Source organism: Theropithecus gelada, chromosome 3, assembly GCF_003255815.1.
Source record: "Theropithecus gelada isolate Dixy chromosome 3, Tgel_1.0, whole genome shotgun sequence".
NCBI lineage: Eukaryota > Metazoa > Chordata > Mammalia > Primates > Cercopithecidae > Theropithecus > Theropithecus gelada.
The window spans coordinates 64,736,941-64,755,103 of NC_037670.1; the positions used below are offsets into that span (position 1 = coordinate 64,736,941).

General features: G+C 37.1%; 1 protein-coding gene across 1 annotated transcript in view; it reads right to left on the minus strand.

The window, feature by feature from the left end:
• Positions 1 to 18,163, minus strand: part of ABCA13 (ATP binding cassette subfamily A member 13) — a 505,863-nt gene that overhangs the window by 298,861 nt on the left and 188,839 nt on the right. Inside the window, exon 32 of the mRNA XM_025379476.1 lies at positions 86 to 200. Within this exon, the coding sequence (XP_025235261.1) occupies positions 86 to 200 (115 nt within the window). The remainder of the gene's footprint in view (positions 1 to 85; positions 201 to 18,163) is intronic.

Sequence of the window (18,163 nt, forward strand, 5' to 3'; positions counted from 1 at the left end):
TCAGGTTAGTTATGGGACAAGATCCATTTCCAAAGTCCCCAGCTTCCCCATCTTTGTCTCCCAGGTGAGGTTTAAGGATATTTACCTCTTCTATCTGGATCTCCTGCTCATACACCAACTTTCTGACCATGCTGGCCACAGACACCATCCACGTCAGCATCATTATCAGTGGAAAAAAGAAACCAACGTTGTTCAGGAATCTGTAAGGGGATAATTTAGTCAGCATCCAGAGGCAAGCAAAATGACTCTACTAATATTTTACATTTTTCTTTCAAGTTACAAAGCACTTTCAGGAGCGATGTCTCCTTTGGTCATTTCTACATGCCTATGACTTAGGTAGGAGGGCCATGATTGGTGTGCTGATTTTGTAGGTGTGCAAATTCATGAAGGAACTCATGAAGGAGACACAACTGGTTCAAGGTCTCTCAGAGAGCCATAGTCCAACCACAATACTCTGTGACACTTGCCATAGGCAGAGCAGGTTGGAGCAATGCAGGTCATTAATCCATGCCTACCATTTCCCCAACGTAGTTGGAACCATTATCTATCTTCAATTATTGATATTAATTGATCATAGATTATCATCTACAAAATATGTGAAAATTGGCAAATGAAAGCCTTCCTGTCTATTTTCCCAACACTCACATTTCAACCCACTCTAACTGGGCTCCATTTCTAATATACACTTGAAATGACTCTTATCTAGGGCATCAGTGACAGTCATGCCTCAAAATCCAATGAGAATTATCCAGTCATTTTCCTTCTTAAGTTCTCAGACATGTTTGATGACTTTGGTCATTCCCTTCTCCTCTCTTTCCTCTTAGCTTCCAGAACAACTCCCAGCTTTGCACCCACAGCTTGGCAACTTCTCTTTTACCTGCCTTTAAATGTAGGCATCCTTACCTCAAGTTGGACCCTCTGTCTTCCCACCACATACTCTCTGAGCTCTAAATCCATGTAATAATTATTTATTCAACATTGAGACCGACCACAGGTACAAGCCACGTTACTGGGCTGGTGTTACATGAATGAGCCAAACAGTAAAAGGCCCTGCCATTAAGGATCTTTCATTCTAGTATGTTGGCAAGGTGAGAAGGGATGTAAAATAATCCAATAAACACAGATTGCTATGTTCTGTCCCTGCCAAAACTCATGTTGAAATTTAATTGCCCATGTAATGGTATTGAGAGGTGATGCAGCCTTTAAGAAGTATTTGGGTTATGGGGTCTCCACACTCGTGAATGGATTAATGCAGTTCTCATGAGACAAGATGAGTTTCCAGGGTATTGGAATAGTTCTTGAGAAAGCTGGCTGTTATGAAGCAAGTTTGCCTCTCATGTATGAAGCACACACCCTCTCCCCCTTAAACTTTCCGTCAGGAGTTGAAGTGGCATGATGCCCTCAGCAGAAGCCGACCAGACAAGCTGCCTAATCTTGGATTTCCTGCCAGAATTATGAGCCAAATAAACTTATTTTCTTTATAGACTACCCAGTCTTGGGTATTCTGTGATAGCAACACAGAAAGAACTAAAACAGAGATGCATAATGTCAGGTAGTGTTAAATGCTATGAAGAAAAAAGAACCAGTTTAACCAAAAGTGAGAAGGAATGCTATTTCAGACAGGGTGATTAGCTGAGCTGACAGCGGAAAAAAAATACTCGAGCAGAAAGGGGATGCAGTAAAGAAATGAGTCACACAGGTATCCGAAGGGAGACTGCTCCAGGCAAAGGAAAAAAAGGGCAAGGACCCGAGGTTGGAGCAAACAGAACACAGGTCAGGAGCAGCCAAGGCCTTCATGCAACAGCAGCAGATGGGGTCAGAGCATGAGCAGAGGACAGATCATGCAAGGATCTTTCATGTCAGGGTAAGTTCTATATTTTATTCAGTCAACAAGAAAGTACATTGAAAAGACTTTAAAAGGAAGAGAGAGAGAGAAACAGAGAAGTGGTATAGTTAGGTGCACAGTGTTTTTAAAAAGACCACGAAATGCCATGTAGACAATGGGGTACAGGTGGGGAAGCCTGTGAAGCGAGGGGTCAGAAGGCTACAGCAGACTCAGCAGTCTAGATGAGAAACAAGGGGTCCCCAACAAAGATTGTGGCCCTGGAGACAGGAAAATGTCCAGATTGGACACTTGCCCTGCGGAAGTAGCCTCTCAGAGGCCCTCCAGAACTTCTCCTTCATAGTATTAATGACAGCATGGAGGACGTTCAAAAATTTTGATGTCTGCAAAATCTAAGCTCCTTAAGGAAGACCTCCCACTGTATCTCCTTGCTCTGGCAAGGGCCTGCCTCATAATGGAAGCCAAATACTTATTAATAAATACATGAATGTGTAACAAAGAAAAGGAAATTCGCTTCTTTGTTTTTATTCACTTTTCTGCTTAAGGCAACTTTTACAAGCTGTCAACTTGGCAGGTCACGTTTGAAAGTTAAATATGTGCTGGGTGCAGTGGGTCATGCCTATAATTCCAGCGCTTTGGGAGGTCGAGGCAGGTGGATCACCTGAGATCAGGAGTTCAAGACCAGCCTGGCCAATACATGGTGAAACCCTGTCTCTACTAAAAATACAAAAATTAGCAGGGTGTGGTGGTGCATGCCTGTAATCCCAGATACTCAGGAGGCTGAGGCAGGAGAATCACTTGAACCCGGGAGGGAGAGGTTGCAGGGAGTTGAGAAGAAAGAAAGAAAGAAAGAAAGAAAGAAAGAAAGGAAGGAAGGAAGGAAGGAAGGAAGGAAGGAAGGAAGGAAGGAAGGGGAAAGTTAAATATGGTTAACTTCCATGCTATACAATGACTGTTTGCAGAAGGCAGAGTCTTTTAAATTTCCAGTTTTGAGACTTTCTAGGTTTTTTAAAAAGCATTATTTATTGTAGTGGTCAGAGCAGGTAGCAGTCTATGAAGAGGAAGTGCCATAAACTCCATATACTTGTCTATGCAGCAAATGCCATTTGTTCTCCCAAAGTAACACAATTTACCACAGAGAGGAAGCTTAGATCACTTGTAAAGTTAGACAACTAATACTGAATTTATTTGGAGGGTTGAAGAAGTTTGTCTATTTGTTTGCATACTTTTTTTTTTTTTCTTAATGGTAGTGGACTTGATGACTACTGAACTCTATTCTTGCAGCAGCTTGAATCTTACAAAAGAATCCATAAGTATCATGCACAAGCATTATCTAAGATTCTTTTCTAAGTTGTTGATTCAGAAGTTACCTTAGGTCAGACTTCTGAACCATGTGTGCATTCTATCAATCCCTTAAAGCTTTGTAAAGGAGAAAGTCTTGAGAGGCTTGGAGATGGATCAACCTAGCTCTGAAAATCTTGGAGCACCTACCTCAGATACAAGAGAGTACCCAGACACTCTGCACAGACATGTCAGACTGAGGTCATTTGGTAGAAACAGAATAGCCTAAGAAATTGGAGATGATAGATTACAAGACATGGCTATGTAACCCAGCCAATTTCTTATATGCTCCTGAAAATTGGTCTAAAATCAAAAAGAGAAGAAAAGAAAGACAAACATTCAATTTTTTATAAATGTTTAGAAGAGACATGAAGCATTTGAAATGGTGCTTAAAAAAATCAAGTTCATGTGAGAGTCACACAAAAATGTGAATAGGAGAGAATTCTGTAGCAAAATCCCACCTTCTGCAGATCTCAAAATGCACCATTGAAAATACATTTCTTGGTTGGATGCAGTGGCTCACTCTTGTAACCCCAGTATTTTTGGAGGCCGAGGCAGGTGGATCACTTGAGCCCAGGAGTTTGAGACAAGCCTGGGAAACATGGTTAAACTCTGCCTGTTCAAAAAAATCAAGAAATCAGTCAGATGTGGTGGTGCATTCCTGTGGTCCCAGCTACTTGGGAGGCTGAGGTGGGAAGATCACTTGAGCCCAGGAAATTTGAGGCTGCAGTGACCCATGATTGTACCATCACACTCCAACCTGGGTGACACAACAAGACCCTGTCTAAAAAAAACAAACAAACAAACAAAACCACTTCTTAAAAGCAAACAGCACACTCTGAGAGGCAAAATATATAAAACAGATTATGTTAGGTGGGTGTCAAGTTGCATGATAAATTGGATAGCTTTGTCACTGCCTTGATCTTGTTACTCATTATTGGTCTTTTCAGGTTTTCTATTTCTTAATTGTTCAGTCTTGATAGGTTGTATGTATCCAAGAATTTGTCCATTTCTTCTAGGTTTTTCAATTTGTTGGTGTATATTCATAATAGTCGCTACTGGTCCTTTGTATTTCTGTGGTATCAGTTATAATGTCTCCTTTTGTGCTTCCAGTTTTATTTAATTTGAGTCTTCGTTCTTTTTTCTTAATCTAGCTAAAAATTTGTTGATTTCATCTTTAAAAAAAAAAAAAACACCTCTTTGAAATTATTAACAGAGTACAGACAACCTACAGAATGGAAGAAAATATTCACAAACTATGCATCCAGCAAATGTCTAATATCCACAGCTTATAAGGAACTTAAACAATTCAACAAACAAATACCCCAATAAAAGCAGGCAAAAGACAGGAGCAGGCACTTCTCAAAAGACATACACACAGCCAACAAACACGAAAAAATTCTCCCCATCAAAAATCACCAGAGACATGCAAATCAAAACCACAGTGAGATACCATCTCATACTAGTCAGAATAGCTATTATTAAAAAGTCAAAAATAGTGGGGGGTGCCCAAGATGGCCAAATAGGAACAGCTCCAGCCTCCAGCTCCAAGTGTGAGGGACACAGAAGACAAGTGATTTCTGCATTTTCAACTGAGCTACCGGGTTCATGTCACTGGGGCGTGTCGGACAGTCGATGCTGGTCCATGGGTGCAGCGCGATCAGCAAGAGCTGAGCAGGGCAAGGCATCACCTCAGCTGAGAAGTGCAAGGGGGAAGGGAATTTCTTTTCCTAGCCAAGAGAAATTGAGACACACAACACCTGGAAAATCAGGTAACTCCCACATTAATACTGAGCTTTACCAAGGGTCTTAGCAAACGGCACACCAGGAGCTTATATCCCACGCCTGGCCCAGAGGGTCCCACACCCACAGAGCCTCCCTCATTGCTAGCATAGCAGTCTGAGATCTAACTGCAAGGTGGCAGCGAGGCTGGGGGAGGGGTGCCTGCCATTGCTGAGAATTAAGTAGGTAAACAAAGCTGCCAGGAAGCTCGAATTGGGTGGAACCCACCACAGCTCAAGGAGGCCTGCCTGCCTCTGTAGACTCCACCTCTGGGGACAGGGCATAGCTAAACAAAAAGCAGCAGAAACTTCTGCAGACATAAAAGTCCCTCTCTGAAAGATTTTAAGAGAGCAGTGGTTCTCCCAGCACGGAGGTTGAGATCTGAGAATGGACAGACTGCCTGCTCAAGTGGGTCCCTGACCCCTGAGTAGCCTAACTGGGAGATATCCCCCACTAGGTGCAGACAGACATCTCACACCTTACACAGTTGGGTACATCCCTGAGATGAAGCTTCCAGAGCAAGAATCAGACAGCAACACTTGCTGTTCAGCAATATTCTATCTTCTGCAGCCTCTGCTACTGATACCCAGGCAAACAGAGTCTGGAATGGACCTCAAGCAAACTCCAACAGACCTGCAGCTGAGGGTCCTGACTGTTAGAAGGAAAACTAACAAACAGAAAGGACACCTACACCAAAACCCCATCACTATGTCACCATCATCAAAGACCAAAGGCAGATAAAACCACAAAGATGGGGAAAAAGCAGGGCAGAAAAGCTGGAAATTCAAAAAATCAGAGCACATCTCCCCCTCCAAAGGAACGCAGCTCATCACCAGCAGTGGAACAAAGCTAGATGGAGAATGACTTTGATGAGCTGAAAGAAGAAGGCTTCAGTCGATCAAACTTCTCAGAGCTAAAGGAGGAACTATGTAACCAGCTACAAAGAAACTAAAAACCTTGAAAAAAGAATGGATGAATGGATAACTGGAATAATCAATGCAGAGAAGACCTTAAAAGAACTGACAGAGATGAAAACCATGACACAAGAACTATGTGACAAATAAACAAGCTTCAGTGACCGACTCAATCATCTGAAAGAAAGAGTATCAGTGATTGAAGATCAAATGAATGAAATGAAGTGAGAAGAGAAGTGTAGAGAAAAAAGAGTAAAAAGAAATGAACAAAGCCTCCAAGAAATATGGGATTATGTGAAAAGACCAAATCTCCGTCTGATTGGTGTGCCTGAGAGTGATGGGGAAAATGGAACCAAGTTGGAAAACACTCTCCAAGATATCATCCAGGAGAACTTCCCCAACTTAGTAAGGCAGGCCAACATTGAAATTCAGGAAATACAAAGAACACCACAAAGATACTCCTTGAGAAGAGCAACTCCAAGACACATAATTGCCAGATTCACCAAAGTTGAAATGAAGGAAAAAATGTTGAGGGCAGCCAGAGAGAAAGGTCAGGTTACACACAAAGGGAAGCCCATCAGACTAACAGCAGATCTCTCAGCAGAAACTCTCCAAGCCAGAAGAGAGTGGGGGCCAATATTCAACATTCTTAAAGAAATGAATTTTCAACCCAGAATTTCATATCCAGCCAAATTAAGTTTCATAAGTGAAGGAAAAATAAAATCTTTCACAGACAAGCAAATGCTTAGAGATTTTGTCACCACTAGGCCTGCCCTACAAGAGATCCTGAAGAAAGCACTAAACATGGAAAAGAACAACCGGTACCAGCCATTGCAAAAACATGCCAAAACGTAAAGTCCATCAATGCTACGAAGAAACTGCATCAAGTAACGAGCAAAATAACCAGCTAATATCATAATGACAGGATCAAGTTCACACATAACAATATTAACCTTAAATGTAAATGGACTAAATGGTCCAATTAAAAGACACAGACTGACAAATTGGATAAACAGTCAAGACACATCAGTTTGCTGTATTCACGAGACCCATCGCACATGCAGAGACACATATAGGCTCAAAATAAAGGGATGGAGGAAGATCCACTAAGCAAATGGAAAACAAAAAAAAAAGCAGGGGTTGCAATTCTAGTCTCTGATAAAATGGACTTTAAACCATCAAAGATCAAAAGAGACAAAGAAAGCCATTACATAATGGCAAAGGGATCAATTCATCAGGAAGAGCTAACTATCCTAAATATATATGCACCCAATACAGGAGCACCCAGATTCATAAAGCAAGTCCTTAGAGACTTACAAAGAGACTTAGACTTCCATACAATAACAATGGGAAACTTTAACACCCCACTGTCAACAGTAGACAGATCAATGAAACAGAAAGTTAACAAGGATATCCAGGAATTGAACTCAACTCTGTACCAAGCAGACCTAATAGACATCTACAGAACTCTCCACCCCAAATCAACAGAATATACATTCTTCTCAGCACCACATCGCACTTATTCCAAAATTGACGACATAGTTGGAAGTAAAGGACTCCTCAGCAAATGTACAAGAAGAGAAATTATAACAAACTGTCTCTCAGACCACAGTGCAATCAAACTAGAACTCAGGACTAAGAAACTCAATCAAAACCGCTCAACTACATGGAAACTGAACAACCTGCTCCTGAATGACTACTGGGTACATAACGAAATGAAGGCAGAAATAAAGATGTTCTTTGAAACCAATGAGAGCAAAGATACAACATACCAGAATCTCTGGGACTCATGTAAAGCATTGTGTAGAGGGAAATTTATAGCACTAAATGCCCACAAGAGAAAGCAGGAAATATCTAAAATTGACATCCTAACATCACAATTAAAAGAACTAGAGAAGCAAGAGCAAACACATTCAAAAGCTAGCAGAAGGCAGGAAACAACTCAGATCAGAGCAGAACTGAAGGAGATAGAGACACAAAAAACCCTCCAAAAAAATCAATGAATCCAGGAGCTGGTTTTTTGAAAAGATCAACAAAATTGATAGACCGCTAGCAAGACTAATAAAGAAGAAAAGAGAGAAGAATCAAATGTGCAATAAAAAATGATAAAGGGGATATCACCACCAACCCCACAGAAATACAAACTACCATCAGAGAATACTATAAACACCTCTATGCAAATAAACCAGAAAACCTAGAAAAAATGGATAATTTCCTGGACACTTACACTCTCCCAAGACTAAACCAGGAAGAAGTTGAATCCCTGAATAGACCAATAACAGGCTCTGAAATTGAGGCAATAATTAATAGCCTCTCAACCAAAAAAAGTTCAGGACCAGAAGGATTCACAGCCAAATTCTGCCAGAGGTACAAGGAGGAGCTGGTACCATTCCTTCTGAAACTATTCCAATCAATAGAAAAAGAGGGAATCCTCCCTAATTGATTTTATGAGGCCAACATCATCTTGATACCAAAGCCTGGCAGAGACACAACAAAAAAAGAGAATTTTAGACCAATATCCCTGATGAATATCAATGCAAAAATCCTCAATAAAATACTGGCAAACCGAATCCAGCAGCACATCAAAAAGCTTATCCACCATGATCAAGTGGGCTTCATCCCTGGGATGCAAGGTTGGTTCAACATATGCAAATCAATAAACGTAATCCAGCATATAAACAGAACCAAAGACAAAAACCACATGATTATCTCAATAGATGCAGAAAAGGCCTTTGACAAAATTCAACAGCCCTTCATGCTAAAAACTCTCAATAAATTTGGTATTGATGGAACGTATCTCAAAATCATAAGAGCTATTTATGACAAACCCACAATGAATATCATACTGGATGAGCAAAAACTGGAAGCATTCCCTTTGAAAACTGGCACAAGACAGGGATGCCCTCTCTCACCACTCCTATTCAACATAGTGTTGGAAGTTCTGGCTAGGACAATCAGGCAAGAGAGAAACCAAGGGTATACAGTTAGGAAAAGAAGATGTCAAATTGACTCTGTTTGCAGATGACATGATTGTATATTTAGAAAACCCCATCATCTCAGCCCAAAACCTCCTTAAGCGGATAAGCAACTTCAGCAAAGTCTCAGAATACAAAATCAATGTGAAAAAATCACAAGCATTCTTATACACCAGTAACAGACAAACAGAGAGCCAAATCATGAATGAACTCCCATTCACAATAGCTTCAAAGAGAATAAAATACCTAGGAATTCAACTTACAAGGGAGGTAAAGGACCTCTTCAAGGAGAACTACAAACCATTGCTCAGTGAAATAAAAGAGGACACAAACAAATGGAAGAACATTCCATGTTCATGGATAGGAAGAATCTATATTGTGAAAATGGCCATACTGCCCAAGATAATTTATAGATTCCATGCCATCCCTATTAAGCTACCAATGACTTTCTTCACAGAATTGGAAAAAACTGCCTTAAAGTTCATATGGAACCAAAAAAGACCCTGCATTGCCAAGACAATCCTAAGTCAAAAGAACAAAGCTGGAGGCATCAGGCTACCTGACTTAAACTATACTACAAGGCTACAGTAACCAAAACAGCATGGTACTGGTACCAAAACAGAGATATAAACCAATGGAACAGAACAGAACCCTCAGAAATAATACCACACATCTATAGCCATCTGATCTTTGACAAACCTGACAAAAACAAGAAATGGGGAAAGAAATGGTGCTGGGAAAATTGGCTAGCTGTAAGTAGAAAGCTGAAACTGGATCCTTTCCTTACTCCTTATACGAAAATTAATTCAAGATGGATTAGAGACTTAAATGTTATACCAAAACCCATAAAAACTATAGAAGAAAACCTAGGTAGTACCATTCAGGACATAGGCATGGGCAAGGACTTCATGTCTAAAACACCAAAAGCAACGGCAACAAAAGCCAAAGTTGACAAATGGGATCTAATTAAACTAAAGAGCTGCTGCACAGTAAAGGAAACTACCATCAGAGTGAACAGGCAACCTACAGAATGGGAGAAAATTTTGGCAATCTACTCATCTGACAAAGGGCTAATATCCAGAACCTACAAAGAACTCAAACAAATTTACAAGAAAAAAACAACCCCATCAAAAAGTGGGCAAAGGATATGAACAGACACTTCTCAAAAGAAGACATGTATACAGCCAACAGACACATGAAAAAATGCTCATCATCACTCGCCATCAGAGAAATGCAAATCAAACCACAATGAGATACCATCTCACACCAGTTAGAATAGCAATCATTAAAAAATCAGGAAACAACAGGTGCTGGAGAGGATATGGAGAAATAGGAACACATTTACACTGTTGGTGGGACTGTAAACTAGTTCAACCATTGTGGAAAACAGTGTGGTGATTCCTCAAGGATCTAGAAATACCATTTGACCCAGCCATCCCATTACTGGGTATATACCCAAAGGATTATAAATCATGCTGCTATAAAGACACATGCACACATATGTTTATTGCAGCACTATTCACATAGCAAAGACTTGGAATCAGCTCAAATGTCCATCAGTGACAGGCTGGATTAAGAAAATGTGGCACATGTACACCATGGAATACTATGCAGCCATAAAAAAGGATGAGTCTGTGTCCTTTGTAGGGACATGGATGCAGCTGGAAACCATCATTCTCAGCAAACTATCGCAAGAACAGAAAATCAAACACCGCATATTCTCACTCATAGGTGGGAATTGAACAATGAGATCACTTGGACACTGGAAGGGGAACATTGTGGGGAGGGGCGGGGGTGGAATAGCATTAGGAGATACACCTAATGTAAATGACGAGTTAATGGGCACAGCACACCAACATGGCACATGCACACATATGTAACAAACCTGCATGTCGTGCACATGTACCCTAGAACTTCAAGTATAATAATAAAAGAAAAAAAAGTCAAAAATAATGGATGCTGGCCAGGCTATGGAGAAAAGGGAATGCTTATATACTGTTGATGGTGTTGATGGGAATGTAAATGCATTCAGCCACTGTAGAAAGCAGTCTGGAGATTTCTCAAATAAAACAGAGCTACCATTCAAACCAGCAATCCCATTCAGGGGTATACATCCAAAAGAAAATAAATTGTTCAACCAAAAAGACACATGAACTCACATGTTCAACACAGCACTATTTACAATAGCAAAGAACTCACATGTTCAACACAGCACTATTTACAATAGCAATAGTAGAAAGCAGTTTGGAGATTTCTCAAATAAAACAGAACTACCATTCATACCAGTAATCCCATTAGTGAGTATACATCCAAAAGAAAATAAATTGTTCAACCAAAAAGACACATGAACTCACATGTTTAATACAGCACTATTTACAATAGCAAAGACATGGAATCAACCTAGATGCCCATCAGCAGTGAACTGGATAAAGAAAAGGTGGTACATATACACCATGGAATACTATGCAGCCATGAAAAAAGAATGAAATCATGTCCTTTGCAGCAAGATGGACGCAGCTGGAGGTCATTATCTTAAGTAAATTAACACAGGAATAGAAAACCAAATACTGCATGGTCTCAATTATAAGTGGGAGCTAAACACTGCATACTCATGGACATAAAGATGGCAGCAGTAGACACTGGGGACTATTAGAAGGGAGAGAAAGAAGGGGACAAGAATTGAAAAACTATTGGGTACTGTGTTCACTACCTGGTTGACAGGCTCAACTGTATCCCAAACCTCAACATCGCACAATATACCCATGTAACAAGCCTGCACATGTGCCCCCTGAATCTAACATTAAAATTAAAATTATATTTTAAAAATCTGGAAAACATATTTAATATCCACCAATTAGAAGCTTCACTAAATAAAACACGATACATTCTACATTCACATAATGAAATATATTTGGACAGAAAAAATAATGAGGTCAATATAACCTAAGATGGAGAACTCTCCACTAGGTATCATTAAGTAAAACAAATAAGTACAGAAAAGACGTATAGTGAGCTAATGTTTGAGTTTAGTGTATATTGAATGAACTTTGAATAAATTATACAAAATGGTACTTATGCATAGAAAATTCCTGGAATATGCAAAAAAAAAAAAAAAGTATTCTTATTTATTGTCCTAGAGAGAGGAAATTGTGGCTCACTATCAGGAATGGGAGATTTATTTTTAACTCTACCTTTTTGTATTGATTAAATGTTTTACCACAGGTTTTCAGAAAACAATGTATTTATAAATTTTCATGGTCTTTTAAGAAAACAAATCTTGTAAAGAATTTCCTGAAGTCACTTATCGCAATATAAAACAAAAACAAAACAATAAAAGCACCAGCTTTTTGTTTTGTTCATCTTTTTTATTTGCTTTTGTCTCTATTTTATTTATTTCTGCTCTAATATAAAGTCTTTCATCAAAGAAAAGCCCAGGACCTGATGGCTTCACTATTGAATTCTACCAAACATTTAAAGAACTAATATCAATTCTACTCCAACTATTGAAAACATTGAAGAGGAAAAAGTGAAGTCAAATTCGTTCTATGACGCTGGGATTACCCTGATACCAAAACAAGACAAGGACTTAACAAAAAATAAATAAATAAATAAATACAGGTTTATATTCCTTAAGAATATAAAGGCAAACATCTTCAACAAAACATTAACAAACCAAATACAATAACACATTAAAAAGGTTGTTAATCATAATCAAATGAGATTTATCCCAGGAATGGAAGTATGGTTCAACATATGCAGATCAACAAATGTGGTACAACACCTTAACAAAATGAAGAACAAAAATCTTATGAGCATTTCTGTAGATACTAAAAGAGAACCTATTTAATAACAATCAACATTTTTTCACGACAAAAACTCTCAAGAAACTGGGTATACCAGAAACATGTCTCAAAATAATAAAGAATAAATATAACAAATCCACAGCTAATATCATACTGCATGGGAAAAAATTAAAAGCCTTTCTTCCAAGATCTGGAACAAGACAGCTTTTCCAACTTTTGTTTAACAGAATGCTGGAAGTCCTATATACAGCAATTAAGCAAGACTAAGAAATAAAGGGCAACCAAATAAGAACGAAGTCAAAGTCAAATTATCTTTGTTTACTAGATAAAATAATTTTATATTTAGAAAAACCTAAAGACTTCACCAAAAACCTGCTAGAACTGGTAGATAAATTCAGTAAAGTTTCAGGGCACAAAATCAACATACAAAAATCAGTAGCATTTCTATACATTAACACCAAATGATCTGAAAAAGAAATGAAGAAAGCATTCCCATTTACAATAGCTAGCAAAATAAAAATATCAGGAATACATTTAACCAAAGAAGTGAAAGATCTCTACAAAGAAAACTATAAAATATTGATGTGATGTGAGAAGTTAAAGAGGACATAAAAAATGAAAAGATATCCTATGCTTATTGATGTTTAAAAATTGTTAAAATACCTACACTACCCAAAACAATCTGCAGATCCAATGCAATCCTTGTTAAAATACCAATGACATTTCTCACAGAAATAGAAAAAGTATCCTAAAACTTATATGGAACCACAAAAGACCCAAAATAACCAAAGCTATCCTGAGAAAAAAACAAATGAAGCTGCAGGCATCACACTACTTAACTTCAAAATATAATACAAAATGATAGTAATCAAAACAGCATGGTACTGGGATAAAAACAGACACATAAACCAATGAAACAGAATAAAGAACACAGATATAAACCCACATATTTGTAACCAACACATTTTCAACAAAGACTCCAAGCTCATACATTGGGAAAAGGACTATCTCTTCAACAAATGATGCTGGAAAAACTGGATAACCATATACAGAAGAATGAAGCTAGATCCTTATCTCTCACCATATACAAACATCAACTCAAAGTAGATTGAAGGCTTAAATGTAAAACTCAAAACAATAAAACTACTAGAAGAAAATATCAGAAAACTGTTTCAGGACACTGATTCTGGACAAAGACTTTTTGTGTAAGACCTCAAAAGCACAGAAAACAGAAGCAAAAACAGACAAATGATGTTACATCAAGCTAAAATGCTTCTGCAAACAAAGGAAACAATCAGCAAAGTGTAAAGACAACCTACAGAATGGGAGAAAATATTTGCAAAGTATCCATCTGATAAGGGACTAATAGCCTGAATATACAAGAAACTCAAACAAATACAATAGCAAGAAACCCACATAATCCAATTAAAACATAGGCAAAAGATCTGACTCGATATTTCTCAAAAAAAAAAAAAAAAGACCTATGAATGGCCAACAGTTATACAAATATATGCTGAACAACATAAATCATCAAAAAAATGCAAATCAAACCCACAATGAGATACCATCTTACCCTAGTTAAAATAGCTACTATCAAAATGAGAGAAAATAATAGACACTGGCAGGGATGTGGAGAAAAGTGAAAACCCATACTCTGTTAGGTGGGAATGTAAATTGGTAGAGACACTGTGGAGAACAGTATGGAGTTTCCTCAAGTAACTAAAAAATATAACTAGAATATGACCCAGCAATTCCAATGCAGAGTGTATATCTAAAATAAAGAAAATCAGTATATCGAAGAGAAATGTGCACTCCCATGTTTATTGCAGACTTATTCACAATAGCTAAGACATGGAATCAACCTAAGTGTTCATCAATGGATGAAAAGATAAAGAAATGTGGCATATATAGAAAATGGAATATTATTTAGCCATTACAAAGAATAAAATCCTGTCATTTGAAGCAACATGGATGGAACTGGAGTACATTATGTTAAGTGAAATAAGCCAGACACAGAAAGACAAATATATGTTCTCGCTCATACGTGGGAGCTAAAAATAAATTGAACTCATTGAGGTAGAAAGTAGAGTGGTGAGTTACCCAGACGCTGGGAAGGGTAAAGGGGAGGGGAAAATAATTAGAGGTTGTTTAGTGTGTACAAATGGAAGGAAGGGATAAGTTCTAGTGTGCAATAGCACACTAAGGGAACTGTAGTTAACAGTAACTTGTACATTTCAAAATAGCTAGAAGACAGGCTTTGGAATATTCCTAACACAAAGAAATGATCGTTGAAGTGATGGCTATCTCAATTACCCTGATTTGATTATTACACATTGTATGCATGTATCCAATTATCACAAGTAACTCAGCAATATGAACAACTATTGTGTACAAGAAAAAGCAAAAAATAAAAAATTACATTGAGTAGTGTGAGAAGCCTTCTCCTAGATCCTATTTCCAGGGAAAGAGAAGATGGAGGTTATGTGAGGAATCCATATGTTTTCAGGAAGCACTCTACCTTTGTGGCAATGGAAAAGTAAGCTTTTGAGCTGTGTGGTCATTAGTGGCACCTGGTCTTCACCACCAACAGGATCCTCTTGCAGATACCTGGGCAGGAATATCCAATTCATTCCAGATGAGTAACAACCATGGTAAGAAAAATTTAGCACAACATTTGTGCAAGAAATAAAAAGAGGTTGAGAGTTGCATAATTATTAACAAGTGAAAAACTCATGCCCAAAAGTTGGTCTCATTGAACAGATGATAATAGTGAACATACTTTTTGTCATCACTTTAAATATATTTAAACAATTTAAACAAGGCAAGCCCCTCTATAAGAAACACCACACAGCACAATCATAATAATTGAGTTAATGAGATGGTAAAGTAGCAGAAAGATATGAAATGTGAATTGGAAGAACTTAGAAAAAATATACGAAAAAAACTAACCATCAGACAAAGGAGAATAAAATTGGAAGAAACACAGGCGAAATGATGCTGCACAAAATACAGTAAGGGACGTAGAAAATAGGTGCAAGAAAAGCAACTAAAGGAAACAGGAATAGAGTTTTTTAAAACGTAAAAATCTATTGATTAGAAACACAGGGAAAAGAAATGCAGGCAATTAAACTCTCTGAAAAATAAAAACTAAATATTTCTAAATTTGCAAAGCTGGAATACATCAAGAGTCTCCATTTAAAAAAAATTAAAATCTACACATCCAAAGGATGTGTCTTGTCATCATGGAAAATTGTCCTAGAATGTTCAACAATGAAATATACTCTTATAAATTTATTGAGTTTTCAAGTTACTGGCAGCTTGTCAAAATTACCAAGTCATATAAAAGGGGAAAAATACCAACGTGACCTCAGATTTCTCCATAATAACATTTAAGACCAAACACAATAGAGCTATTATTTTTACAGGATACTTAAGGAAGGAATGAGCTAAGGGTTTTATATTCAGCCAAGATGTCCTTCAAATATAAATGCTACAAAGAGTTTTACGTGTATAAGAATTCAGGTTATATTATCTTATCAGAGCTTCTTAAGGAAATTACAAGATGGCAAACTTCATCCCACCAAATAATGACTGGTAAATTACAGTGAAAGGGCTAATGGTAAGCAATGAGTACATTTTCCCGTAAAAGCAAGACTAAAGCAAAAATAGGAATTAAGGTTACAAGACAGATTGCAAATGCTACTATTCCCTGAAATGCAGAAATGATATGAAAAACAAATGGAAGGATAATGGGGAATGAGTCAGAGAGGATGAAAAAGTTGGTGCATGCCAAACTCAAATACTATTTTTTAAAATATTGGCAAATGTAGAATATTAGTATAAGTGTCTTTAACAGTACAAAAGATGACATTAAGTAAGATTAACAATACCAACTAAAATGGCATGATGGACAAGAGAAAATATATGATGAAATAAGAGAACATATTTTAAGCTTTTATTGCTTGTGGTAAAAAAAAGCAAGGGTTTATATCACTTATATAATGTTATAACTATAAGGTAACCACTATGATAATAAGAAAACATTATTAAATATTAGCTTAAAAGAAAAATTATAAGCATAAGAAACATAAGATAGAGGTAAGACAATATATATACATTTATAATTGCATTTTATACTATCAAAGAATTAATGCCACCTATATAAGCTACATAATGCATACAAGAGACACACCTGAAACAAAATGCTTCAGAAAAAAATTTAAATGAAAAGATGGGCAAAGGCATATCAAGCAAATAGAAACACCCAAAGGCAAAAAAAAAAAAAAAAAAAAAAAGAAGAAGAAGAGGAAGAGGAAGAGACAGTGAAGAAGAGAGAATAAAAGCAGAGTTCACCATTTCAATACCATACAAGCTAGAGTTATGTCCACAAAGCATTAAAAGACACAATTATTCATAGCAATGCACACAGTAACAAAGTACAAATATTCAAAAGCCAAACTCCACAGGAAAAAGAGAGAAGGACAACCAAGGGACTATAATTTACCTATCCCAGTCTAAGACAGACCAAGAGGACATAAATTAAGGATAGAAAAATCCTACATAACAAAATTAATGCAGATCAAATTCTCTGCCCTACAATAGGGAATTAGAAATTATTTTCGAGTGTCTACTAATCATTCACAAAAGTAGGCTATATATTACTTGATACCAAAACAGAAATAACAAGGATCATATTTTGACTGCAATTCAGAAATTAAGATTTAGCAACAGAATTTGGCAATGTAGCATATGATGCAATTTTTGTATTTCGTCCATCTGGTATGTAAAAACATGCTATTACAGAGTAGATTTAATTTGTATATTTCTTATTACACGTAAAATGAGTAAACATAGTTTTTCATATTTTTTAAATTCTTGATAATTTCCACCTGGAAATTAAAAGAAGCTTTATTTAAACAGCTCTTGTCAAAGAGAAAATAAAAACCTGTACTGCACGCATCTAGAAAACAATAAATTGTTAGCTACATATGAGATCTGTGGGGCATAAGGTAGGAGTTGAAGAAAAATCATTACCTTAGGTACCTACGTATTATATTTAACTACAAATATTTAAGAAAAAAACTAAAAATAATGAATTAAAATTTAGTCTCAAATTATAAAAGAATATATTGAAGATACATAAAAGGAAGTAATAAAAATAAAAGCAGAAATAAGTTAGATGAGAAAAAAGAGAGAATTTATAAAGTCCAAGTATGGTTCTTTGAGAAAATAGAAGTCAAATAAGAAAAGAATGAAATAACTTGCACTTCAAGAATTTTTAAAATGAGGAAAAAGACACCATGTTAAAAGAGGAGCAACCACACGAAGAGAGGAAATGAAGAAGGATGAGTAGGGACAAAGGGAGAAGAGAAAATTATTTCATTTTTTGACTTTAATTCCTCTCTTCTAGGATCTTAATAATTGGAAAGGGTTCGTATTAAAGTTGAAGCATTATGTATTATGTACCACCACCACCAACTGCACTGAGTACCAAGTTTTAAAGAG